Raw genomic sequence first — 26,144 nt, 5'->3', positions numbered from 1 at the left:
TGCCAACCAATCACGCTTGGTTTTGGAGGCACCACACACAACAACGAGTCTTACGTATGCTGCCCACTTCTTCCGTTGGCCGACCCGCCGCCTGTGCTGGTGATCTGCTTCAAGTGCCATGCTCAAGCCCATGGTGCCTCCAACTAAACACCAGCGTGGCATCAGGCAGGTACGTTCCAAAACTGGCATGCAAGTTCAGTGCATGCCAACAAGAGTTGTGCATATTATCTCGATCATATCAATTTGTAAAATTCCCTGGCCAAAGTGCACTGTGTACAGTGTGCAGAGTATCAGATGTCAGGGGTATGAACACGTCATACGAGGGAAGCCTGTCGCAGTTCCTAAGATGCTCAACTCGGCCATCCCTTCACTTCCAGAAGAAGGCTGCTTGCCCCAACAGTTCACCACTCACCACCCTCCCTAAGCACCACCAGCTATCGTGGCCATTCCCCTTCCCACTTGTATTTCACAAATTTACTATTACTCAAAGCAGCTCTGCAAAAGACAACAGCAACCTAGGCATGTTGTACACGTCCTGCTCTACTGGGCAGCCACTTTTGCACCAAGCATGCCTGTATGACTGCATTTCCCAAGTCACTTTTTGTTCCTTTCCTGGCAGCAAGCAACTCCAACAGCCCTGCCGATGACAAATAAAGTCACAGGGCAACTTTCATCAATTTCTTATACTGAGCCCAGCCAACCAAAAGAAGGGGATCTTCAAGGAAACAGCACACCAACCAGAAGCGACACCATGCACCTTCCAAAAGGCTGCACAACCATCTCAAAATGACCAGTCCTGTGTGAGCTGCTACTCTCACATACTGATTACGTCAGAGCCAAATATGAATGGGTCTGCGTGTTCCATCACGTACCGAGGGAAAGCCGAGGATGTCTGCCTCGAACACCTCGACTTCACTGACGAGCGCCACGTCATCATAGGTGGTGCTGTCCGCTTCCAGGTGGCTGCTGTAGTCCGAGTCGTGTGACTGCACTGACCGCTGCGCCATAGGGGAAGAACACTCAGTCCACGGGGGTGACTAAATGTGTTGTTCGACTCAACTTGTGCTGCTACATTAGTTCATGGTGGGTGCAACAAAGGTGGGACAAAGGCAAGACAAGCGCTTGTCTTGCCTTTGCTGCACTGTTCACCCACCATGAGTGCTTACCAACTCACCCAAACCTCAGCTTTACTGCTGCATGAGGTTTTCTTCTCGGCAGCATTGAGTTAACATGTTATCCAAGGTGCGTGTATGTGAGCAAAGTGCTCTGTGCTTTTTATGCCACACCACAAAAATGGCCACATTGGTTTTTTTGTGAATTTGCCAACCTGAGCTTTCCATGCTGTCTCATACACGCTGTTCAAACTGCCAAAACTCCACACCATGCCTCCTTTTGAATCTTTTAAATGCACACAATGAGTAGCCCGAGCGAGGCACTGTTGTTCCCTGCATGTCAGGCACCCTGAGAACGTATGCTTGAAGCCACTTTTTCAGATGCCTGTGGTTTATCTGCTCAAGGTGGCAAAATGGGCACTGTCCATAATGACATGCACTTTTACGTTATTGTTGTGCCACTGAGGTGCTCAAGGCAGCCAACTTTCGCACAAATGCAAACCTACACAAATGCAAACCTACAAGTTGAGTTTTAAAACTTTCCATGACGTCTGCTCATGTTCTCAGCCCAGCCAGTGCACAGACAGTCTCGGTGACATGGAAGCGCCAGTCTGAGTGACAGCAGTCCTGTGCGTCACAAGCATCATTATGGCATGCCTCTAAGCTCTGGGCCCAGTACGCAATTATTACTACTTCTTTTCTTTTTTCCTCCTTCACAGATTGAAGTGTCCCCAGCCTGCAGGTGCTGCCACAGGACTACTTTTCTATCCTGTGCGGAGGATGGAAAGCTGACCAGCTGTCTCCGCTTCCCTCGCCGCAGGATGGGTGGTGTCACAAGGCGTGAGCTGCCTCCACTGCTGCAGTGAGACGTGGAGGAGACTTCGGGAACCACGCTGGCAGCCACGTCCCTCAGCCGCTCGGCACCATCTGCACCCAAGGAAGGAGGAGGGTGACAAGGGGCACCTCATGTGCCCAGCCACTTGGCTCCAACTGATTTGCTGTAATTTTTCACAGCACGCTGTTTCAGCTGTTCATTGTTAACCCTTTACGGTCATTTGCTGGGCGTTGCCCAGCATGATGTTTTACCAGCCATTTATGTAGTGAAATTTAACAGAGTATACTGAGGGGCCAGTTGGTCAGACATAAACAAAGACGTAGCATATGGACGGGACGAAGAAGGGCGAAGACAGGGCGGTTGCTACACTTACAACTGAATGGAATGAAATGCGACAGTAAACCACACCCCATCCCAGAGCAACAACACGCATGCGCATGACATAAAACAAGGTAAAAAAAAGCTGATAATCTTAAAACGTGTGGAAAAAGAGCAAAAAAAAAAAAAGAAAAGAGAAAGACCGATAGATGATAAAAGGTGCTAACAAAATTCAAGTGCGTTTTAAAAACTTCATTTCCTTCTCCATCGATACACAGATGGGGTACTAATGCACGTGTCTTCACTGCATATCGAAATTTCCTGGGCTTCCAAGATTTCCCTAGCTAATTGGTCTTCACCACGCCCTACAATCTTAGTACGATTAACAAGAGAAAAGAAATTTGAGGTTATGCTATACGTACACAGGCTCTCCCACAACTTGAAGAGAGTGGCAGCGAAATTTGGGATTGACGTGTTTTCTACACCCCTCAAGCTGGCAATGCTATGTGCTTTAGCAGATCGAGAGAGGGAAAGACAACCAGGTTGTGGCACGAAACATAGAAAACCGCACATCTCATGCGCAACAGATATTGTGTATCAGTTCCCTCTCCGTTGTGGGTCTGTGTACATTGGGCAGACGGGCAGGTGTATGAACGCGAAATTGACAAAGGCTATGAAGGATGGCCAAATCTATGAAGAATGGAAAAAGCTATGAAGGATGGAAACAAGAAACAATAGTAAAGGTGCAGGGTTAAATCCTTCATAGATTTTAGCCTCGTTTTAGCCTTTGTCATTTTGGCATCGCCTTCACCTTTGTTTATTGTTGCTTCCATAATTCACTCTCGGTTTCATGGTGTTAGCCTCGTTGTTAATCTTGTTTTGTATCATTCATCTGGTTTCGTTTTTAGGCTTTTCTGCCTACTTTTTAGTGCTTGCACCTTCATCCTTTACTGTTGTCACTGTTGTTTTCACGTTTCATCCCTTTGCTTAGTAAGTTTTCGCTCGTAATACATGGTTAGGCCGTCCTCATTTTAGTTCTCTTTGAATTTTTGGTTTCACCGTCAGGTTTTTATCTTCCTCTCTCCTTTTATCTAGCTATCAAGGGTGTTTAGGCATGCACACACTTGGGATTTTTTAGACTGGTTCTCGAGATTGGCTCTACTAAACTGTCAAACTTATCTGCTGTGTTGGATCCCTGGATGTGTCACGTGGTGGGTTGGTACGTATAAAAGGAATGCTCAAAGCGTTTTTCGAATAAAAGTGGGAAGTCTGCGCTCTGTGTGTGTACGTGTTTCTTGTCTTTGTCCCTGTTTCTTTCGCGCAGTTTAATCATGAACGAGAAGCACCAACTAGCCCGCCAGAAAACCCTTCCTATGATGGATTATTGAGTATAACTGATCAATTCAAATCGCAATGGACCCAGAGCTGGCAGCAAAGGACGCCGCTGTAATGCAAGCGAGAGAAGCAAACTTGTTGTTGCATTCCTTGCAGGCTAAGAGCAAGAGCGCCAGGGAACAAAGATTGGCGAAGTCGAATCCTGACCACCAAGTGCCAGTGAAAGTGTCTTGTGAAAGATGTGGCAGGAAGCACGAATCGCAGCAGTGCTGGTACAAAAATTTCAAGCGCCACAAGTGTTTAAAAGTCTGCAGAAAATGTGTCCACAGGCAAGGCACCTGAATACAGTGGATGGTATTGAGGAAGAAGAGATAGACTTGACTCGATCAAGTTATGAAGTGGAAGACAAGCCATTGACACCAGCGCAGCTGTTCCAGAGAGTGTGTACAATTCTGGCTTTCTGCACGTGCCCGTCACTGCGCAAGGGGAGCAGTTGTCTCTGAAAGGACGTATCAGTCGTGTACGCCAATCAGCGCATGAATTTGCCCGTTTTCGTGACGTGCAATAATGGGAGGCAGCACTGTTAGGTTATAACTGGCTTGAACGCCTTCAGTGGGAGTGGTGGCAGATCGGCCAGGTTTCCTTCGGTGTTCTCGAACACGTTGGGTGATCTTGAGGCAAAGATGGTGCTGAAACAGAATGCTGCTCCGGTTTTCAGTCACGAATGGTCTTCGTGCTGCGTGAACAACTTGGCCAAATGGTAGAGACGGGCATTTACCTGCCTTTACCACTTTACCAGCTTCTAAAGAAGGATCAAAAGTGGTCGTGGTCTAAAGAATCCAGTTACTCTTTCTGCTCCACCGAAAAGCTGCGCACAAGCAGCAAAGTGTTGACATTCTACGACGTCAATAAGCCGATCGACATGATTTGCGACGCCTCATCTTATGGCCTGGGAGCTGCTGTTTTTCATGAGACAGCAGATGGCAGCGAACATCCCATAGCTTTTGCCTCTCGAATCCTGACAGCTGCAGAAAAGAAGTACCTACAAAGTGACTGCAAGGCCTTAGCTTTGGTTTTTGCGTTGAAGAAATTCCGTCAGTACTTATACGGCAGGCAATGCACACTTTACACTGACGATCAGCCATTGCTGGGCATCCTTGGCCAGGACAAACCGACGCCTACTTTGGCCGCAGTGCTGCTTACATTTATTGGCTTAAGGGGGCAGCTTGGTCTGGGAAAAAAAAAATTATCAATGAAGTCCCAGTTAGGAAATCTTCAGGGAACATGTACTTTTGTGTGCAGATTCTAAATATGTCATTTAATTTCATGTAAAACAATTCCTTGAGCAATTATGCAGGGGTGGAACTGGAAACTGGCTTCTTGTAGCAGCTTTTGTAGCAGAAGAAATCGCAGTTTGTAGCAGCAATTTCAAGTTTTGTAGCAGGAAAAATGGCATTTTGTAGCAGATATTTGAGCTTTTGTAGGAGGAAAAAAAAACTGTTTCGTAGCAAAATTTCATGTCTCAAAACAATTAAAAAAAGAAGCCTTGTTTTATTTCTGGAACAGCCAATTGCTCACGTGTTTATGACGACCACAGCCATGCAAAAACAAGCTTCAAGCCCAAATTCAATCTAAAGTGCTGTTCTTTCCTTAAAGAGCCTCAAAAATAAGCAAACAGGAAATTTAGCTAAAAACAAAGCCGTTTTTATTCAGAGAGAAGACATAACGAGATATGCAACAAAGCTATAAGAAATGATACCATTCTTAAAACTGCAAACTCAAGGTACTATTTCTTCTCTTTCCTTGATGACTCCAGCTCAGACAACACCGCTGCGAGCCTTTCCTGTCCATTCTTCAGAAGGGCTTGCAACATCTGCAAAATTTTTAGACTTGACGGCTTTTGCGAAAAGCAGCCCAGCATTGGTGATCATATTCCTGGCTAGCCTGATCCTTTCCAGTACCTTGTCTTCATTCTGACCTCTTTTCTGGCTGTCCTTGTCCGGTAAATCAGCCTTCTTTTGCTTGTTTTGCACGTGTCTCTTCTGCTGCATGTGCCTCCAACCACTGCAGCTGTCACTTCCGTGATCCTTTCACCGCTCTAATTGATCGTTGTGTCATAGCAATGGCAGCTGGATTTCGGTCGAAACGCTGGGAATATGTCATTACAGACCTATGCCCATTTACACTTTGTATTGAAAAGGATGATCGGTCTCCCAGCACTCTCAGATTTTCACTGAAGCCCCTCTCCAAATGAGCATTGCTGTGCAAGAGGCACAAAAGTGCTTTTAAGAGTGCTGCCAACAAGGGATATTTTCGAGCCCCAACCTCTTGCTTGAGTTTGAAAAATTTTTGCCAGAAGTCATCAAGTCGTTCAGATTGTCTGGCTAATAACTTCTGAGACACAAACACTGAACTCATCCATCAGGGCAGAGACCTCGTGAGCTGCAATGACCAACAGGGATGAAGATGGACACTTTCTTCCAATCAGCACGGGAATTGAACAGAGTTGCCAGCACATGTCGGGTTCCGCTACAGTGAATTTCGGTTTTTGCTCTCGGCAAAGTTATTCAGCGGCGCTTTGGTGCAGACATGGTGCAAAAGTAGGGAAAAATCGATTTTGTAGTAGCATGTAGCAGGATTTCTGATCTGGCACAGTTTGGCGCAAATGGCGCAGCAGTTCCACCACTGCTTGTAATTTTTATGCATGTATTTTGTGAAGAGCTTTGAAAAAAATTTGCTGCGGGAAACTTGCTGAAATGTACGCCATTGGGTTCTCTTGACACCAAGGAATGCAATAAAGGTAAAATTGTCTTCCTGCCCATCCTAGAACTTACGTTATAAAGTTTTGAAGTTGTCGCTTCAGAAATGCAAATAAAAATGTGCATTCCTGCTTCAATACCCTATAACTCAAGTTCTATGATAGCCAGGATGTAATTTTACCCTAATTGCATTTCTTGGTATCAAGCGTTTGAACATGGAAGACAGTTGGGCTAGTTGGTGTGTATTCGTTAGTGACTGTTAGTGGTGTGTATTCGTTAGTGAAGAAAAGAGCGTCTGTCCTATGCCAAGATATGAACCTTGTAAACCTCGGAAAAAGTATTGCGGGCTCAGAAAGGGATAGGTTGAGCTTGTTTTTTTCTGCTAAGACCCATAAGGAAGGGATACCTCTTAGGGCAATAGTTACGGAAAAACTCTGCTGGCAGGGACAGCTTTCCAAGTTTCTACAAAAACGCCTTAACTTGTTGACTCTGGATGATCCGTTTTTAATTCGGAACTCCAATCAAGTAATAGACTTCCTTTCGAGACATGAACAAACCTGTGATGCGTTTTATGCTTTTTCCGTTGACGTAGATCTTTTTTACTCTATACCACACATACAACTCTGCACAGCGGTCAGAGAGCGCATTGATGCGCTGGGTGTGACTGTCTTCCAAAATTCATCTGGGATTTCAGTAGATAACTTTTTAGAATTGCTTAGCTTTTACCTTTCTTCTACACTTGTTGAGTTTGACAATGCTTCTTACTTGCAGAAGCAAGGCATATGTATTGGTTCGCGTATTGCACCGGTTTTAAGCGACTTGTTTTTAGCGTCTATTGACAAAGAAATTTTTTCGCGTGACTTTTGTTGCAAAAATTTTTAGATACGTTGATGATTATCTTGTTGTTTTAAAAAGTGTGTCGCCTGATGGAAGAGATGACATGGTCAAGAGTGTTTTTAGTGTTTTCCAAGAATGTGGTAAGGGTCTGAGTTTTACTCGTGAGGTTCCTGATGAGGGTTGCTTACGTTACCTTGACCTCAGCATTAGCTTTAGTAGTAGATCACTATGCTGGACATACTTCCCTCGTTCAAAAAAGCCTGTTCTTAGCTATAATTCGGCCCATTCGAGAACCGTAAAAAGAGGGATAGCACTGAACTGCCTAAGAGCCGCTCTTCAGAAGTCTTGTGAACACAAAGTGAACGTGAGTGCTGAACAGCAGGTCCTCCGTCTGCGTAGCGCTGGCTTCCCTGACAGCATACTCGCGTCCGTCGCTGAGAGCCTTATTAAAGAGCTCCGACAGGGACGCAAGACAGCAGGCTGCTGCAATGACGGCCCGGGGGGACGTCCGGTGCCGGTGCCCTACATGCACAACTTGTCCCATCGCCCCAAAAAGGCTGCGGGAAAGTGCGGCATCCGTGTCGTTTTGACAGCCCCACAAAAGCTGTCTAGGATGTGCCGAATGGTGAACAATGCTTACCAGGCAAAAACCTGCGCAACAAAACATGCCACGCGGTTTGTGAACTGCACCATCGGTGTAGTGTACTTGATCCCACTGACCTGTGGTAAGTGTTATATTGGCCAAACAGGCCAGTGCCTTAATGAAAGGCTACGAAAACACCGGTCTACAGTCGCAGCTCTGATGGCCGGAGGCCATTTGGCCGCACATTGCCGCAAATGCAAAATAAAAACAGCAGGCGGTAATGAAGAAAAATGTGTTCCACTCTTTAGCCACACCAGAGTGCTGAGGCGGCTTCATAGGCAGGGTGACAGGGAAATATTTGAGGCATTTTGCATTGACAAGGCAGGGGACAAGTGCGTGAGCACACCCTCAGTAGCCCTCACAAAAAAGGAGATAATCTATCTGTTGAAAAACTTGCGCATCAATTTGGTTTAAATGTTTATTCCTTGTTTTGACAACCTGCTTCTTGATAAAGTGGAGGGGGGCGGGGGCACAGTCTCCTGAGCATGCGCCGAAAGCAAGTGTTAAAATCTGTTACGTGTGCATTAAACGTCAGTTGAAGTCTAGCGTGCTGTCTCGTCTGTTCCTTTTGCCTCTGTCCTTGTGCTTTCCACGCTAGTTGCAATGTCGCAGTCACTAACAAGCGTTTGAAAGCCTGCCGTTACATGTTGCGGATGTTGCTGAGGCCACAAAGCGGAACCTGACTTTGAGTCATGTGTGAATACACCCTGCATGGTTGGCCAAACCAGTACCCTGAGGAAATGAAGGCACTTGACCAAGGATGCCTAACATGGAGTACTAAGTGAGTGGTAAACTGCATCAGTTGAGGGAACACGTGTTGGATTTGCTTTATGACAGACATCCAGGTAGCACCCGCATGAAATGTTTTACAGAAGCTTTGTGTGGTGGCCTGGTCAAGCTATCGAGATGGACGGCTGAAAGTGCAAAATCTGTCAGGGAGTTCAATCATCTGCCCAACCCGTGCCGCTGCATCCATCGAGCTTCCCGTGATTTTGCTCGCAAGAATTCCAATGTGTTCCTTGTTCCAGTTGATTCTTCCTCTAAATGGGTGGGAAGTTTGGCCGATGTCATCAATGAATGGAACAGGCTGCCAGTCGGCATCACTGAATGCTGCACGCATTCTTATCTGATGTGTGACATGGTGCGCAGTTCTCTTGCGCGTGTCTGTCATTTCATTAGTGTCATTGTATTTCTGGAGCGCGGTTGTCCTCCTTCAGTGCATGCTTTTCCTCATCCATTATGAGTTTTGTCATTGTATTTTTGTTATCCTGTGCTACTTTCTGCCAAACAAGCAGAAGTTATTGTGTTTCCTCCCCTGCAATAATGCCTTCGGGCGCTGCAGGTCTCTGTAATAAATAAAAACAAAAACGTCTACCACGAAGACAATTGAGAAACTAAGGAATGTCTTTGCAGCCTACGGACTGCCTGAAACATCAGTCGGTGACAACGGGCTGCAGTTCACGTCAGCAGAATTCTCGGACTTCTTGGCGTAAAGCATGCCCTTAGCCCGCCATATCACCCCGCGTTCAATGGTACGGCTGAATGCACCGTGCAGACGATGAAACGGTCGCTGCTAAAGCAGGTCATGGAACGTGATGATACTCGCGTGCGTTCGCATCAGGAGTGCATTCATAATTTTCTTGTTGCCAACAGAAATATGCAAAGCAGTGTGACAAGACAAACACCTGTGCAGTTGCTTCTAAGGCGTCAACCGCGCACAAAGCTTTCTTTGCTCAAACCCAGCTTTGACGGTGACATGCAGCAAAAACAAGTCGACATGAAAGAAAAGCGCGATATGTCGCGTGGTGTTGAGAGTGCATTTCTCGGAGGTGATCGCGTGTATACATGACGACGGCGCGAGGGGAACATGACTCTTGAGAGGAAGGCGTGGTGCACCGAATTGTGAGCGCTGTGACGTACTATGTTGTGAAAGTGCAGGGGCATCTTCGATACCCCCATGCTGACCGTCTACGGCCACACTCTGCTGGTCCTGCGGCAGTCTCAGAGCAACCATGTGCAACAGAACCACGAAATGGACGGTCTCCACTCAGCGGTCCTCTGCGTAACGACAGGGCCCAATCAACTCAAGTGTCAGAAGAAAGGAATCCGGCCACCCCTCAACATCCTCTAGTGGATGACGCAGCGACAACCTCTGTTAGTGCAGACCTGCCACCATTGGAGCTGATGCCATCTACTGCAGGGAAGGAACCACCGCTCCGTAGAAGTGCTCGTTTTCGCAAGTAGCCGGACTGGTTCAGACACGAGAACTTTAAGTAGAGCCCGTTGGGGGGAAGATAATACGTTCTTGCGAACCATGATTCCGTGCTACGCTATCAGGATGCTCGGGCCTATATATTCCTGCGTGCCTTTCAATAAAAGTTCTTCGTTCGTCGTCCACATCTGGCGTCAGTCATGTCAAGCACATATCGCAGACCATGAATGTAAGTTTACCAACATCCCTCAAGAGAAAGTATACAACAACTGCATCTTACCAGTGAAGCTAACGAAAAGGGTTCAGCGTTAGTTAAGGAAAATGCAGCCAACTTTGGAAAGAAAAATGATAGGTGTAACGCAAAGAGACAGGAAACGGGCAGAGTGGGTGAGGGATCAAACACGGGTTAATGACACACTACCGTAAAATTCCGAGCAAGCACCAAAGTTCTTCCAACCGGCATTCCAACATTCCAACCGGCCCCAAAGTTATTCCTACGCTATGTGGACAACTGTTCCAGCAATATGCCTCACAAAAATGTGCAGCCTTCATCTAAATTCAATTCAGCCATCAGTACAATTTACCGTGGAAGAAGAAGCGAGCAGAAAAATCCATTTTCTTGGTGTCCTCATACAGAGAAAAACAACCATGCTTGAAACCTCAGTATATTGAAAACCGACGCACACCGGGAAGTACTTTAACTTTCAGTCTGGATACAAGCGGTCAGTCGCCAAATCGCTCTTTAATCGCGCTTTCACCCTATGCTCGTGCCAGGAAAAACGCCACTGCGAAATCGACAAAGTGAAGCAAGACTTGAAAAACAATGGATATCCTCAGCAGCTAATGAAAAGCAAAGAGCGCTCCACTCACGCCTCCCGTCCTGGCCAAGAGCAGAAAAACGCAGAAACCAAGCGAGCAAGCATTCCGTATCCTTGTAGGGAGCCAGCGCCATTCTCCAGCTGAGACTGATTTTTCCACACATATGCAGAGGGAAAGAAAAGGAAAAAGACCAGCCGGAGAAGAAGAGCAGGAAGGCGCGTGGTGCGCGAGCACGTCCGCAGAGGGAACGAAAAAAAAGAAGAAGACCGGCAGAAGAAGAAGAGAACGGAGGCGCGTGGTGCGTGAGCGGGAGAGAACAGCGGGAACGCGATCGGCGACAGACATTCTCGGTTCCTGCTAGCGCCCACGGTTACCTGGCTGGGACAGGCCGTCGTCGACAGCCCAAGTTCACGGACCCAGGCGACACTGTTCCTTCCCGGCACCACCCATGACCTGCAGGTTCTGGTCTTCGACTTTGAACGACGACTGCGAGCACTGTTCTCAGATCCCACCGCTGCGCTGGCTTCCTGACTGGGCCACATCGTAGGTCCTGTGCCGCAGCGTTGTTGTCTGCGGTGGCGATCTCCATCTTTCTACCCTACGCCTTCTTCCTACTTCTGCCTGGTACGCCACGTTTACGCCAATACCTCACCGCACCACCTCCAATCGACTCAGACACTGGGACGAAACCTTGAGTGAACCTTCTTTTCGCTCTCATACCTAAATCACGCTGCATTTGCATTTTGCTTTCCTTTCTCTCGTCTTGTCCATTATCCTTAGATGGTTTCTTTTGTTGTTGAATAAGAGTTTGGTTTCTCCCAAATGCTGCATTGTATTTTCCTCTTTTCGTGTTAGAAATGTGACATGATACCTGCAATCGAAAACTACTTCACAATGCTTCCGGGAAAGCGAAGCACTTTCACGCATTTTCAAAGGTTATGATGTGCACATTTCTCATGTGCCTGCCAGCAAGTTGAAGCAACAGCTGGTCCGGGTTCTCAAGGCAACCGGGTGTGGTGTACAAAATACCGTGTCAAGGCTGTGACGCTGCTTACATTGGCGAAACCGGAAACTTCAGACGCAGGCCCAAAGAGTATCAGAATGACGTCGACACGAACGGCCGCTGCACATCTAATGCTTTGGCGGAATGCACCATTGATTGGGACGAAGCATCAGACATTGCCAGAGAGAAAAACTTGTCATCGCGCCTTCTTTTAGGATCTTTTCATATACATATCGCGAAGCGTGTTTTTAACAGGACATTTGGAGACCTTCCAGAAATCTACAATCGGACACCGCTCAATTTTAATCGAACTTATGCCACCGTCGTTCCATGCGGTGCTCTATGCGATCAAGAGACCCGTACGGGTCCTCAAACGTCGAGTTTCCTTTTTGCAGAAAAATTTTAGCGAGTGTATGTTTATTTCTGCAGTGCAAAGCTGGCACAGGACAGGGTTAATTGGAGAGACATGGCAAAGGCCTTTGTCCCACAGTGGGCGTAGTCAGGCTGCTGGTGACGATGAACCAAAAAGTATTGAGTGTTACTGCCTGTATACTATATCTTAAGCATCGTTGATTGTTGTTTTGTTTCCAGATTCTGCCTTCCCGTGTACTTCTAGCTTCAAATAATTTGACACAGACACCTAAAATATTTGTTGTGCTTGTTATTTATTACGTAATATCTGTAATGTATACCGCATTTTGCCTTCACAATTTACAATGCCGCATACCCCCCCTTTTTTTACGTTCCACTCACATCCATAAAGCTCACCGGGCCAAGAGGGTAATTGAAATAAATAAATAAACATGATACAGTGATTGTTATAGTCGTTCTGTGCATTTATATGAGTCACAGTTACACTTAAAGGGACTATGCAATAAATTAATTGAGATTACGTAAAGCAGATGAGAGATAGGCATTCGATCACTCGTCACCCCAGTGCAAGAATTTTTGAGCTAGCATCAATAATAGCGAAGATATAGACGATTAAAAATTACGCTCCTCCTTTCCCCCCTCAACTCGTACACGAGGAGCACCAGAAAGAAATAAAGAAAACAGGTCCGGGACTGCGCCCCGCCTTTGAATACGTCATCAGATGACGTTCGCTTTGCAACTTCCGGTTGTCGCTCCTAGCCCCCCAGCAGCAGCGACGGCGGCGTGGCGGCATCTCTCCGGTCTCTTCTCCTTCCTGGATTACGGCGCGCGTCGGGTTTCTTTGCTTGTCATCTGTGGTAATTAGCAGTAATAAACCCGGACCTCGAGGTGCGACTGCTCGCTTTTACGGCCGCGATGGGCATCAAGCCCTATGCGTGCGCACGAAGAGCCGTGCGAGTGGCTCTGGAACTACCGACAGAAGGAGGCGGCAGAGGAAAATTGAAACCATATGCGCGAAGGCAATGCCCTGGCTCGCTTGCCCGAGAGGGTCGCGCAGCGGCACGAGCAGACTATTTTCACGGCTGCCGGAAGTGTGCCCGTGACGTCGTGGCTGTTGTGGCTCCAGCGAATGAGAGCGTGTGGTGGCCTGGCGACGTCATGGTACAGTGACGTCTTTGTTCCACGATTTTAGTTCCAAAATCGGTCACTATGAGTACACCAATTTTGAAAAACAGGGTTTTTAAAAGTTCATAATAAATTGCCGGCTCATTTCCGAAGACTGATGCTTTGTGTGAATGCTTCTTAGCATAATTTCTAAGCATTGAAAACATTTACAAGTGACTTTTTATTCGTTGCATAGTCCCTTTAAAGGTGACAAGGACTGTCTTGTGATCATTAAAGTACCGTATAAACGCCTGTAAGGTTTGCACCCGTGTACGAGCCGCACCCCGTTTTCCCGAAGGAAATATTAAAAAAAAAAAATATCCCTGTAAGGGCCGCTCCCACACTTTCCACGACCCAAGCGGGAATAGCCATCCAAATGCACGCGCCATGGCCTCCACGATCAGCTCCGGCTGCGAGCAGCAGTGCACTTGATCGCAGAGGCCGTGCACACGCACAGGAGCTTCCAGGCGCCGTCCACAGATGATGCCCGAGGCCGCGGCTCATCATAATCATCAACTGTTTCCTCTGCCACGAGCTCCCGCTATCCATATCAACATCAGTATTACGAGCTCCAGCTTTTTGTGGCTGTCAAAGGCACGCGAGTTGCGGTAGCATATTAGTTCACTGTAGTTGTGGCTTTCGCGTGCTGTCGCCGGACATTATAGGCAAGCCCCTTAATAGCTTCACGGCTGGGAGATTGCTCTCGAACACGGCAAGCATGCAGCGGGCAGGAAATTCGGCGTGGCGGAGAAGTGTGTCCGACGATGGTGCATCCAAAAGGATGCATTGAGGAACACAAGCTGCAAAAAGCGTGCATTCCGAGGCAAGCCTAGCAAGTTTCCGGAACTGGAAGAAGAGCTGCTGTGGTATGTGACAGAAGTGCAAAACAACGGCTTTGCGTTGACAATAAACATGCTGTGCAGCTTCTTGTCGGATGAGCGTGCACCAGAGCACTGCACCAGCTGGTGCTCGGAGTCGGAAGACTCCCCGAGTGGCAACGGAATGTAGAATAAATGCTGCTCATTCCCTGAGTGGTGTTATTTTTTAAAAAATACGCACATCGCGTGTATGGGCTGCACTCCGAAAATTGGCCCTCGAATCTGGGAAAAAAGAAACGCGGCCCTTACATGCATTCATTTGGTAATCAGACACACATAGCTAAGCAGAACGTTCAGTTGGGCGAGTGGTATATATGCATCTTTTGTAAAAGAGCGCGAACAACGACGGACAAGAACAAGAAGGACACGGGACGAGTGCTGACTCTCAACTAAGGTTTTATTAGCAACACCTGGTGCTTATGAAGGGAGAAACATACACATATAGTACAACACGATACGCAAAAAGAGATAAAAGATGAGGCAGCGATGCACGCGATGCTCAAAGGCCACCAAGAAAAGCTATCTCTTTTGTAACTGAGGGTGACTGACGGTTTGCTGACACACTTTGGCTCTTGACTGATATAGTGTGATTCCATTATTTCTCGCGTGGTTTGATCACAGTGCGTGTACAGCACCTTTGTGCTACACCACATGGCTGTGCATTTTTTCTTTTTCTTTTTCATTAATTTCACACTTTTTACAATGGCTCACCAAATATGAAAGTTCACTATTGTTTTCTAGATTATTTCTGTGTTCTTGCAACCTTTTGTTTAAGCACAGTCCTGTCTGTCCAATGTACTGGGCTCCGCAGGAGAGTAGAATCTGGTACACAACCCCTTTGCGACAAGCGACGATCTTGTCTCTGTGCGCGGTGCCACAACCTTTCGTTTTTTCCGACGGTTCCCTCTCCCTTTGGATCGCCGGACATAACTGCTTTAGCCTTGGCCTTGAACGGCTGTGCACACAGGTTGGCAAGTGCAAGAAACTTCACCTGGAGATGTTCTTCAGTGCAAAATGCATAAGGTCGACGTCCCTTTTCGGGCGATCGTCTCGGAGAAGAGCACGTGGCAACAGCATGTGTCAACCTTCTTGCAACGACACCTTTCATACCTGCGCTTGAATGACCCCTTAAGGATTCCAAATTCTGCTGCGCTTGTTTCTTTCCTGAAGGATCGTAACCCAGGAAGCCGTGTCGCCTTTAGTATCGACGTGAAGGACTTATATTACAGCCTACTGCATGACAAACTGTTGAAACGTGTGAAATTATGTATTACAGATGATAATGATGAGCTAGCCTTTGTCACGAAGTGTGGTCTGACAGTTGAAAGTTTCCTAGAGCTACTCCGGTTTTACCTGTGTTCGACTGTCGTGGGTTGGCAGGGCAAACTTTATTCACAGAAGGCAGGAGTGTGTATCAGGTCAAGCGTCGTCCCGGTCCTTAGCAAAGATTTCCTGATGTACGTAGATAGGGACCTCGAGAGGGAACTACCGGCACTGCACCTCAAGACTGTGAGATATGTGGACGACTACCTGGTGTTTACCGACGGTGATCGTTTAGCATCGCGCATGTCTGACATTTTGAAGGTATTCAGAGAATGTGGAGCAGGGCTGGAATTCACCTTTGAGACACCATCCGATGATGAGTTGCAGTTCTTGGATTTGCGCCTGCGGTTTGGTCCCGATCATGTCTGCTGGAAATACAACCCTAGATCAACCAAACCGCTCCTTAGTTCCCATTCAAGTCATTCAAAAATTGTTAAAAACGGCATTGTCAGTTCCTGCCTCTGTAATTCCAATACAAAATCCTGTCACCATGCTCTTTGCGATAGTTTCCAGTCTCAGCTCTCCAGGATTAGGCTTGCCGGGTATCCAAGTTGCATGATAACAGAGGCCTGCTCTCGTTTGCTCAAGTGGGTCAAACAGCAGGACACCCAGAAGACTCGTGACAACCAAAAAGAAAAACAGAAGAAAAAAGTTGCTGTTCTTCCTTACGTACATCGCATCACCCATGGGCTGAAAAATGTGGCAAGTCGGTATGAAGTTAATGTAGCAATATCAGCTACCATCAAACTAAAGCAGTTATGTCCGGCGATCCAAAGGGAGAGGGAACCGTCGGAAAAAACGAAAGGTTGTGGCACAGCGCACAGAGACAAGATTGTCGCTTGTCGCCATGTGGTGTAGCACAAAGGTGCTGTACACGCACTGTGATCAAACCACGCGAGAAATAATGGAATCACACTATATCAGTCAAGAGCCAAAGTGTGTCAGCAAACCGTCAGTCACCCTCAGTGACAAAAGAGATAGCTTTTCTTGGTGGCCTTTGAGCATCGCGTGCATCGCTGCCTCACCTTTTATCTCTTTTAGCGTATCGTGTTGTACTATATGTGTATGTTTCTCCCTTCATAAGCACCAGGTGTTGCTAATAAAACCTTAGTTGAGAGTCAGCACTCGTCCCGTGTCCCTCTTGTTCTTGTCCGTCGTTGTTCGCGCTGTTTTACAAAAGATGCAGACACACATGAAGGACTGGAAACAATCTATGCAACTTTTCCACTGCGTAGTAACCACACTTTTGGTTGTAACCAGATGCAAATTACACACGGCGACATGCATACACGATTTACACGATTGTAAGTCAATCCCCCTATATCACATTTCAGAAAGAAAAAAAAAACTTGGAGGACATCTAAGCTTGACCTTTAATAATAAAACATGATAGCAGTATCCTGCGGTCCCTGCTTATCGCCAGCCGCTACCAGCTGCCGCACGTCATGCCCGTGGGCACATTTCAAAAGAAAAATGTATGTCACTGGACTACTTGGCCTCACTAGCACTGTCATGATCGCTGCTGTGGTCCTACAGCTCGTCGTTCTAACGTCATCGTGCAGCGAAATCCTGCACTTCGCAAACAGTCACATCACAGCATCACATAAAACAGCTGAAAATTTTGACTCACTGCAGCTGCCGCACCTGTACCAGCCGTTGCGAATGTCGAACTTGCAGTCCGGCATGCGGTTGTTCATTTCTTCGGCGTAAAGAATGGCAGCCATCTTGAATGTAGCTGTGAACGAGCGCCGGTTGCATACCGGACCCGGTGTACAAATGACGAATGATGAAGCACTACATTCAAAACTTGTGAAACGCAACCGGCAGTAGTCAAATGTGCCAGAGCTAAAGAGAAACCTTGTGTAAGCGGTGTTGGCTCTTCCATTAGCTACCGACACTCCCCAGAATCTCTGCCGTTCCAAGTGGTGGTGCAGCTGTGATTGGAACAGCAGCCCTTCAATCAACTATCGATGCTCCCTTGAGCGCCGAGTGCGCAGTTGAAAGTAAAAAAAAACTTGGAGGTCGCCTATTAAGAGTAGAATGCAAATATGTTATCGGGCCACCGCTGCTTATCAGCAGCCACAATCTGCAGCCTCAAGTGGGGAATAGGGGGTGCCAGTTTGCAGCTTATTGACAGCCGCCATTGGCCGCCGCACGTGGGGAGGGAGTGCCGGTTCTGCGCGTTGACATAGCAGCTGCTCAAGGCCAGCACCAAGAGCGACGCGACAGAGATGCGCAGCAAAAATGCAACCACGCAGCAGCATGCCTGATGTCTCGTTTGCCTCACCTTTATTTATGGTGCCATGCTTTGGCCCCCAATACCTCGGCCAGCCCACTGGAGGACCAAAAGGACGGATGGCATTTTCCGTGAATGTGGGCACACTAAAAAAGAACATTTCTCTTGCCCACCTGTAAACTTCTGCTGAGTGGGGGAGCCAAACTTGACTGGTGTGACGTGAGGTGTGACACCGGTGCCTGCGACCAGGTCGAGGACCGTCAGCTGCCCAAAGGAACCGTTGCCGTCAGGGATTTCGCTGGGGCTCCGGGCTGTTGCCGACTCCAGCTCCTCCACATTTATGTCCCTGCACGGCGCACACCACACTGATGCCACCAGGCTGCACAGTTCTGGTCAGCATGCGCACTCGCTCGTCGTGGCACGTGGCAATGTGTTTGGTTAAGCAAGGCTCCCTTTCAAAAACTACGAACAGACGCTAAGGCGCATGCTGCGAGGACCCTCTTCTGCATAAGCATTAACGATTTTTATTATTATATTCTGTCACTATTCTATACTAGTTTTGCAACCCGCCCACCCAAGTAATGCCTGCGAGGAGTGGCACTTTGTTAGCGTTTTATCAAGGGTCGCTTATAGTGCTAATTAAACCTACAATTTCTATTTTGCCAGGTATGGCGCTTCTGCTTGGCTGCGACACAGTTCAAGCATACAGCAGAGCTCGACATGTGCTCAATAAGACAGCACAGGCGCTGGAAACTAGAATGCTGAGAGCACTCAAAGCATGACTTTGCTGTCACTGTCCAAGCATTGCAGCTCGTTGTCAAAGGCCCTTGGCACTGCCATTTTCAACAAAAACAAAATATGAGAACATATCAACACACCCCACGGACACACACTGTCCATCCAAGCCCGTGGTGATACAAAATGGAAAGGAAGAGTTGCGTGAGAACAGTCACAAAGATTTCTGCCATGAAAGCAGGAGCAAATTCAACTAGCACCCATCCGAGCAGAGCCAAATGCTTTTGCAGTTGAAAAATTTCAGTAGAACAAATTGCTTGGTGAGCAGCTTGTGAAGCTCAAGTGCAGCAGAGGACGGCAGACAGAAGGAGGGGTGACAGGAAGCACCCGTCTTCTGTGTGCTGTCCTTACTTGCGCTTCAACTTGAATCGCTCCCCAGTTCAGGGTTTGACCCTAAACACACTGCACACCAGCTCATTTATCGCTACCCCCCCAAGTCCACCCATGTTCCTGCCCTCTGTGCATGGGCGGCTGAGTGGTGGTCAGCCCAGAGTGGACGCCACTCACTTGAGCGGCGAAAGCAGGTCGTTGATGTCGATGTACTCTGGCCTGCTGCCATCCTCGCACTTGACCCGGCGAGGGGTGCTTTCCACCTTAACGGGGGGCACTTCCATGTCTGCGCTCGACGAGGAGAGAATGGCAGCGAATTCCTCTGGCTGCCACAGTGGCTGCAGTTGAGCTGGGTCATTGGTCGCACGCAGGACCGGGGCACTGCCTTGCACTGCCACTGAAGTGTGGCAAGGCGGGTAGTCGGGGTGGCACTCCTCTGCAATGCCATTGGCTAAGTCAGGTCACACATATCACAGCCCAGCTAGAGCTGGTCCTGTCAAAGGAACATGGAGGACACCCAACTTTTCTTCTCCGTAAAAAAATGAACTCTCTGGCTCCATCGATGCTTGCCTGGCAGCAAACAATGCATCTGCACAGTGCCTTCTGGTGTCAAAATTCGGAGGACAACGCAGGTGGGAGGTGCATGTGCACATGTTTGTCTACTTACTTTCCCATACAAAACTTCACTCACTTTTGGAAATTTCCCACAGTAGGTAAGTGATGCTGCTTCAGCAACAGAATGAATAAAAAAACTGCGGCACAACAACGACAGCACAAGAAAGAAACGCACACCAGAAGGTCATCGTTGCACCGCAGTTTTTTCAGTCATGCATTAACTCGCCCCACATGCCGTCATTCAGGAGCAGTTCTTGGAGTGCCAAGTTTATGCCCTTACACCCCAGTGGCGTAGCAGGGGGTGGCATAAAGTTAGGTGGGCAGGTGAGATTAAGAAGTCTGCGGAGTAGGCTGGCCACAGCTGGTGCTGGACAGGGTTAATTGGAGAGACATGGGAGAGGCCTCTGTGGTGCAGTGGGGGTAGTCAGGCTTATTACGATGATGAAGGCCCCTGCTACCTGTTTGTTTGTTTATTTATTTCAAGCCTTGTGTTGCAAGAGGTAGAAACAACAGCAAGCAAATAAAAATAATTTATTCACAAGATTGATAGGTTGCCACAACAGCTCACAGTGGAGCATTTCTCAATGAGCTGTTTCCAAGGGTTCTTCCGTATCATCAGACACAATGCACAGAACGCGGGCCACCTGAGGGTGCCCACAGCAGCTATGGTCACTTTGGCTTTGGTTTGGTGAGATAACTAAGCCCATGCTAGCAATCATGGTTCACCTATAGACCAGAATAAGATACTCTCGCACCGAGACCGGTTCGTGTGTACTATCAAACCCAGGCACCATCTTCTGCCGAGCTACCAAAACGCTGCCTCAACACCGTGCACAAAGAGCGAGCTTGGTAACCTCTCAGAGTGCCCAAAAATGTCCCTGCCATCCTCCTGGATGTACAAGAAGTCATCTGGGCACCACTGCGTTGTCTACGCATGCATTAACAGCCAGAGAAAAAGAAGCAGCTGGGCTGCGGAGCGCCGTGTCCGATGTGCGCGACGTGTGTCGAAAGCTCTGCCGCAACGCTTTCAAAATGGCAGTGCTCAAATTTCTTGTGCTCTGCTATACGGGTGCAGCATGTGTGACTGCTTGCGAAATCGAACAAAAAGTAACGGGCAAGGAGAGACGGCCTTACAAAGCAGGCTTCAAATTTCAAGTGGCAAAATACGCTGAGGAACACGGTAAACGGGAGGCCGAGTGCAAATTTGACATCGGCAAAAAGTCTGTTCGCTGCTGGTGTTTGCAAATGCAAGACCTCACCGAGACTAGCCGAATCCGGAAGGCTTTCCATGGGAATCAGTGCAAGTTCCCAAAACTTGAAGAGGACCTCGTCGAATACATTCGCACTACTAGGAGAAACGGCTCCAACTTGTGGACTTCAAAGCCAGTTGAGGGTGGCTTCAACGTTTTATGAAACGGCACCATCCTCCATCTGTCGTCAAAAGCACAGACCTTTGGGCGAGTTGGTGCATTGCAGTCATGTACAAGCGCAAAAAACAGGGACAAAGAAGGACTGGACAACCCAAGCGCTTACGTCCAACTAAAGATTTATTGACAAACAAGCACATTAAATACACCTTGCTGCATGATGTCAAACTGACAGCACTGCCGACATCAAGTAGCCGCACACAAAAACATTCTTTCCTTTTTAGTCAGTGAGATAGATGGTGCGCTGGTGCAGGATGGACCCGCTTTTCTAATCAAATCTGCCTCTATTACCTCTCTAACATCCTGGCATCTATGCTTGGCCACTATCTTGCATGCGCTTAAGAAAGGTTTACATGGTGTCTTATTCTTTTCAGTGCAGTCATGACAATGTTCACAAAGATTACTATCTCTATAATTGCCTACCTTCCTCCTGTGCACCAGCAATCTTTCATTCAGACGTCGGCCAGTTTGACCAATGTACCTAGAGCCACACGATAGAGGGGTTTCATGTGCTACTTCAGAAGCACATTCAGAATTATGAGCGGGTAAAACTTTTTTTTTTCCATTCCGCATTTCTAAAACTTCACGTCGTATTATATTTGGGTTCATATTATATGTGGGTTTTTACGGTAGATGGCATGTTTATCTATGTTTCGCAAAAAAATGGCTATCTATAGTTGGAGCAGCCGACCTATTTGTGGTGTTTGAGGTAGGTATGGCCGAGCCTTGGGGTATGATGTACCTCAGTCCAGCGTCTGCTTCCACAATGATTCTTGAAGCGCCACGTGTTGAAAAAAAATAAAAGAGATAGTCAGTTCGTAAACACACGGCCTCTGACCAGGGCAAGGAGCTCATGGGTGGGATAGCTAAAGGTAGGATTTGGAGCCCCTTTTGGAGCACAAAATATACATTCTTTAGGACGTATGAAGCAGAAAAAAAATCATAAAAGAGTGGTAAAATCAGGATTCTACAGAAACAAGCAGTGAACCTCTACTAAAATGAATTTGCATATCTAAATATATCGTTGTGGTTAAACATTTCATGCCGCACCATAAATTCTAGTAAGTACTGTGTTAGCCACCTCTATCTAAAAAAAGTTTTTGGATACTGAAAACCTGGCCTGCAAAATTTAAAAAAAGCCAGTGGCTGGTGCGGTTCGCAGGTGACGAGTGAACCAAATTCTGTGCTTGTGCGCTTCAAAACATGCCTGAGGCCACCGCTCTGCACTGCTCAATGCTTCATCAGTCGATGCACACCACATATGCTGCTGGCTGCAAAGGCTGAGCCCAAGGACAATGACACCTGGGCAGAGCAAGACCTGTAGTGTTTCTCATCGAGTGCAACTGCGAAAAGAAAGACGTACCGCACACAAATGTTGATTCACTCATTATCATGACAATTTGTGCCTTTTTAAAGCCTAGCAGTCATTTCATAAGAAAAGGGTGGGGAGGAGAGATTAAAGTAGTAGTAACTTGAAAAAAACAATTAGAAACATAAGACTGGTGTGCATGGCAAGGTGGCCGAGTGAGGGGCAAAAAAGGAAACGAAAAGCTCTGACTTGCATTTAGAGCACGTGCCGGGCCACCCCTTGGGTGAAAGGCTGAGCAATGCTTCTCGAGGTGTGCTCACTTCTCAATGGGACGCAAGGCCCTACTAGCCTTGCTGCACTCCCAGTCCCATAATGGGCCAAAACAGTCTCCCACTGCAAAGGAGCGAAGCTTGTCATCCGTTTTTTGCATTTAGGCAAAAACCACCGATAATTCCCTGATTGGTCAAGAGAGTCATGACATCAACAACGCGGCCAAATTTGAAAATTTGAGGACTTGAATTTTCCAGTACCTTCCATTGAATAATCATATGGGGTTATACTAATCCCACCTTAATCCATTTTCTGGGGAGGCCCTATTTCCAAAATATGAGAGGGTGGGCCAACTTGCAAATGCCAGAGCATATTCTTCTTTAAGCATGTTTTCTTGTCCCCCATTACTACTGTGAGTAGATTAAAGCTTTGCAGCGGTCGGGAACTCAGGCTGCAGCTTTGTCTAGTCCATCTTCCCAGCACCTGCCTCAGTGTGTGCGCCGTTTCTATGGTTATGGGCCCTCAGTCTATTCACCCTTTCAATACAGGAAAAAGCACAGATCACCGAGATCCGAAACTGCAAGACCACTGGCTTCCTTCATAAAGAACTGCGCTACTCGCAAGTGGAAGGCATGCGAGTTGCGCTGTTTTGTCGTTGATTGCCATTTGCCTCATTGTTCAACACACGAAGCAAGTGTTCCAGGAATGCTATTCACTAGAAACGCGTACCTGCAGATTTCTAAAACCAAACACTGAGGTTGAAAAATCAAATACAGTAAAACCTCGTTGATACGTTTTTTTTTAACTGCGGGAAAAAAACGTATTATCCGGGAAAAATGTTATGATCCAAACCGCCTGATTTTGAGAAACGTAGTTCTTGAATGAGATAAAAAGACATTTATTGACAATTTCACTTTATAAAAATGTTGACTGGCGTTTCCTGGCACCAGAGTTGAACAGATCCTATTCCATAGCTCGCTGAATTCTGTCCGCATTCACGCTGTCTTTAGCGCAGAAGGAAATTCGTAACGCATCCGGTGTGTCGACGGCTGTGATGAAAGTCGGGGGTGCACATCAAGAAGAAGGCAGAACACCGACCAAAATAAAAATGAACACTTAAATGACGTTTCGGCTCCCACACAGGAGCCTTCTTCACAGACAGGTACAGACGTGAAAGGCTGGCTCTTTAAGCTTGAAAACGTGCCCTAGGCAGCGGGTGTAGCACAAGGAAGTGCCCCATCAGTGCGATTAAGAGTGTGTTCGGTTGTCTGAATGATTAAGGATTCTAGATATAAATGGCTTTGGAGATTCTTTTCTGTTTTTAAAATGTGTGCGTTGCTCCAATCTATGTCATGCTGCCTGCTTTCAGACGGTTCGGCGAGTGCATTTCACAAAGCTTCCTTGTTTGCAAAATCATACTGGTGTTGCGTCATTCTGCTGACTTTATGGGAAAACTTCGAAATGTGCGTCTTGACGACTGTCACACGATGGTCTCTTTTGATGTCAAGTCGCTCTTCACGAGCATTCCAATTGACTAAGCAGTCGAGGTTTGCACGGCAGCCCTGGAATCTGATGCCACTTTGCCTGGCAGGTCGCCAATCGATGTGCCAGATCTCAGGCGACTCCTGCATTTCTGCCTGAGTAACACCTATTTTACTTTCGACCAGGTCTTTTACAAACAGGTTTGCGGCACAGCCATGGGTGCTTCAGTTTCTGTTACCGCTGCAAACTTAACCATGGAATGGCTGGACAGCCGCACACTAGATTCATTCAGCTCACAACCAAAGATTTTTGTGCGGTACGTCGATGACTGCTTTTCTATCATCAAGAAGGATGCTTTACTTGATTTCACAGCGCATCTTAACAGCATCGAAAGAGGTTCACAGTCGATAAAGAAGAGAATGGACAGCTTCCATTTCTGGATGCCTTAGTGAAACAAAGCCAATCCACGCTCTCATTCAAGGTGTACAGGAAGAGCACTCATACTGGCTCCCTTCACCCAACCTCTCACAAGGGATCAGTGGTTGCCTCTCTTTTTCGTCGAGCAGACCGCATCTGCACAGAGCCAGAGGACGTGAAGACCGACCGTCAAAGAGTTCCCAAGGACCTCTCCGAATGTGGCTACCCGTTGCCTTTCGTCAACGCTGTAGAACGCTAACTGTTGCGACCCCCCCGATCTGACAGTGGCCCAGCTGCCAAAAAACATGCACCTGTGCCATACAAGCCCGGGATCAGCGCAACCTTGGCGCGCATCTTGCGATCTTACGACGTTGAGGTGTCACACGTGGTGGTGAAAAAGTTGCGGCCAGCCCTCGTCAACCTAAATGACTGCCTGCCAAAAGAAAAATTTCCGGGCATAGCGTACAGTATACTGTGCAGAGACTGTAACCATGTGTATGAGGGTGAAAGTGGAAACTTTGTTAAAAGGTTGAAACAACACCAGTATGATGTTGCAAGCAAGAAAGCTTTGTCAAATGCACTCGCCAAACATTCTGAAAGCAGGCAGCATGACAAAGATTGGAGCAACGCGCGCATTTTAAAAACAGAAAAGAATCTCCAAAGTTGTTTATATCTAGAATTCTTAATCATTCAGACAACCGAACACACTCTTAATAGCACTGATGGGGCACTTCCTTGTGCTACACCCGCTGCCTAGGGCACATTTTCAAGCTTAAATAGCCAGCCTTTCACGTCTGTTCTTGTCTGTGAACAAGGCTCCCGTGTGAGAGCCGAAACTTCAAACCTCATTTAAGTGTTCATTTTTATTTTGGTCGGTGCCCTGCCTTCTTCATGTGACAAAACTCACCAAAATCTCTTCCTTGCCATTTTTGGATGCTTCGCCCCCTTGCACCCGTAAAAGCCACTGCGGCGCCAATTCTCGCAGTGTTCCTGCTCTTTTAACCTGCATTTCCCAGACCCGGCTTAAGTGCATCGCTGTCATTCATAGCAGTTTCGCCTCCTTCCCCTTAGGCACTGCAAAGAAACCTCAGCGTTTCTCCCCTTCATGCCGCATCCCCGCAGAAACGGCCGTCGCGAATGCTAGCGCGCCTTTTTTTCTTTTTTTTTTTGTTTTGATTGTGAAGGTGCTTCGCCTTGCTGCACCGAGGCATTGCAGAGAAGCCACCACGACAAGCGACTGCCACAAAAAAATATGTCGCGTGCCCTCTCGTTCGGCACACATGCATGTTTGCATATGTGCAGTTGGTCAATAAACGTATTAAACGACCACAATTTGTCGAAATTTTAAACGTAGTAGCCGGGAAATCGTGTTTTCCGGAAACGTATTAACCGGGAAAAATATAGTGTAACTCTATGGCACATTTTTAATGTCCACGATTTTCAGCGTACGAACAGGGAACGTATCAACGAGGTTTTACTGTATTACACTATTCAGCAGGATATTCAAAATTATTGAAGCCTACTTTATCAAAGATTTTGCCCGACCAGATAACCTGGTGCTTTAGGATTCATGCATTTTTGTTGTTATGAAGTGCACAAAATGAGTGCATTTTGTCTTTTGTTGAGTGCACGCCGCTTCCTGAATTATATAGA

At 47.2% G+C, this 26,144-nt stretch overlaps 1 protein-coding gene across 10 annotated transcripts in view; it reads right to left on the bottom strand.

Annotated features, from left to right (window-relative positions):
* The window catches only part of LOC144110486 (transcriptional activator Myb-like), a 195,247-nt gene that overhangs the window by 90,031 nt on the left and 79,072 nt on the right, over positions 1-26,144 (bottom strand). For all 10 annotated transcript variants that reach the window (XM_077643419.1, XM_077643420.1, XM_077643422.1 and 7 more), the window contains exons 7-10: positions 19,149-19,407; positions 18,020-18,192; positions 1,906-2,039; positions 873-998 (exon numbers count right to left, since the gene is read on the bottom strand). In XM_077643419.1, the coding sequence (XP_077499545.1) occupies positions 873-998; positions 1,906-2,039; positions 18,020-18,192; positions 19,149-19,407 (692 nt within the window). The remainder of the gene's footprint in view (positions 1-872; positions 999-1,905; positions 2,040-18,019; positions 18,193-19,148; positions 19,408-26,144) is intronic.

The sequence above is a fragment of the Amblyomma americanum genome, chromosome 11 (assembly GCF_052857255.1).
Source record: "Amblyomma americanum isolate KBUSLIRL-KWMA chromosome 11, ASM5285725v1, whole genome shotgun sequence".
NCBI classification, from domain to species: Eukaryota; Metazoa; Arthropoda; class Arachnida; order Ixodida; family Ixodidae; genus Amblyomma; species Amblyomma americanum.
Note: the sequence above shows the minus strand (reverse complement) of the source record. Positions and strands in the feature narration are given on the sequence as shown.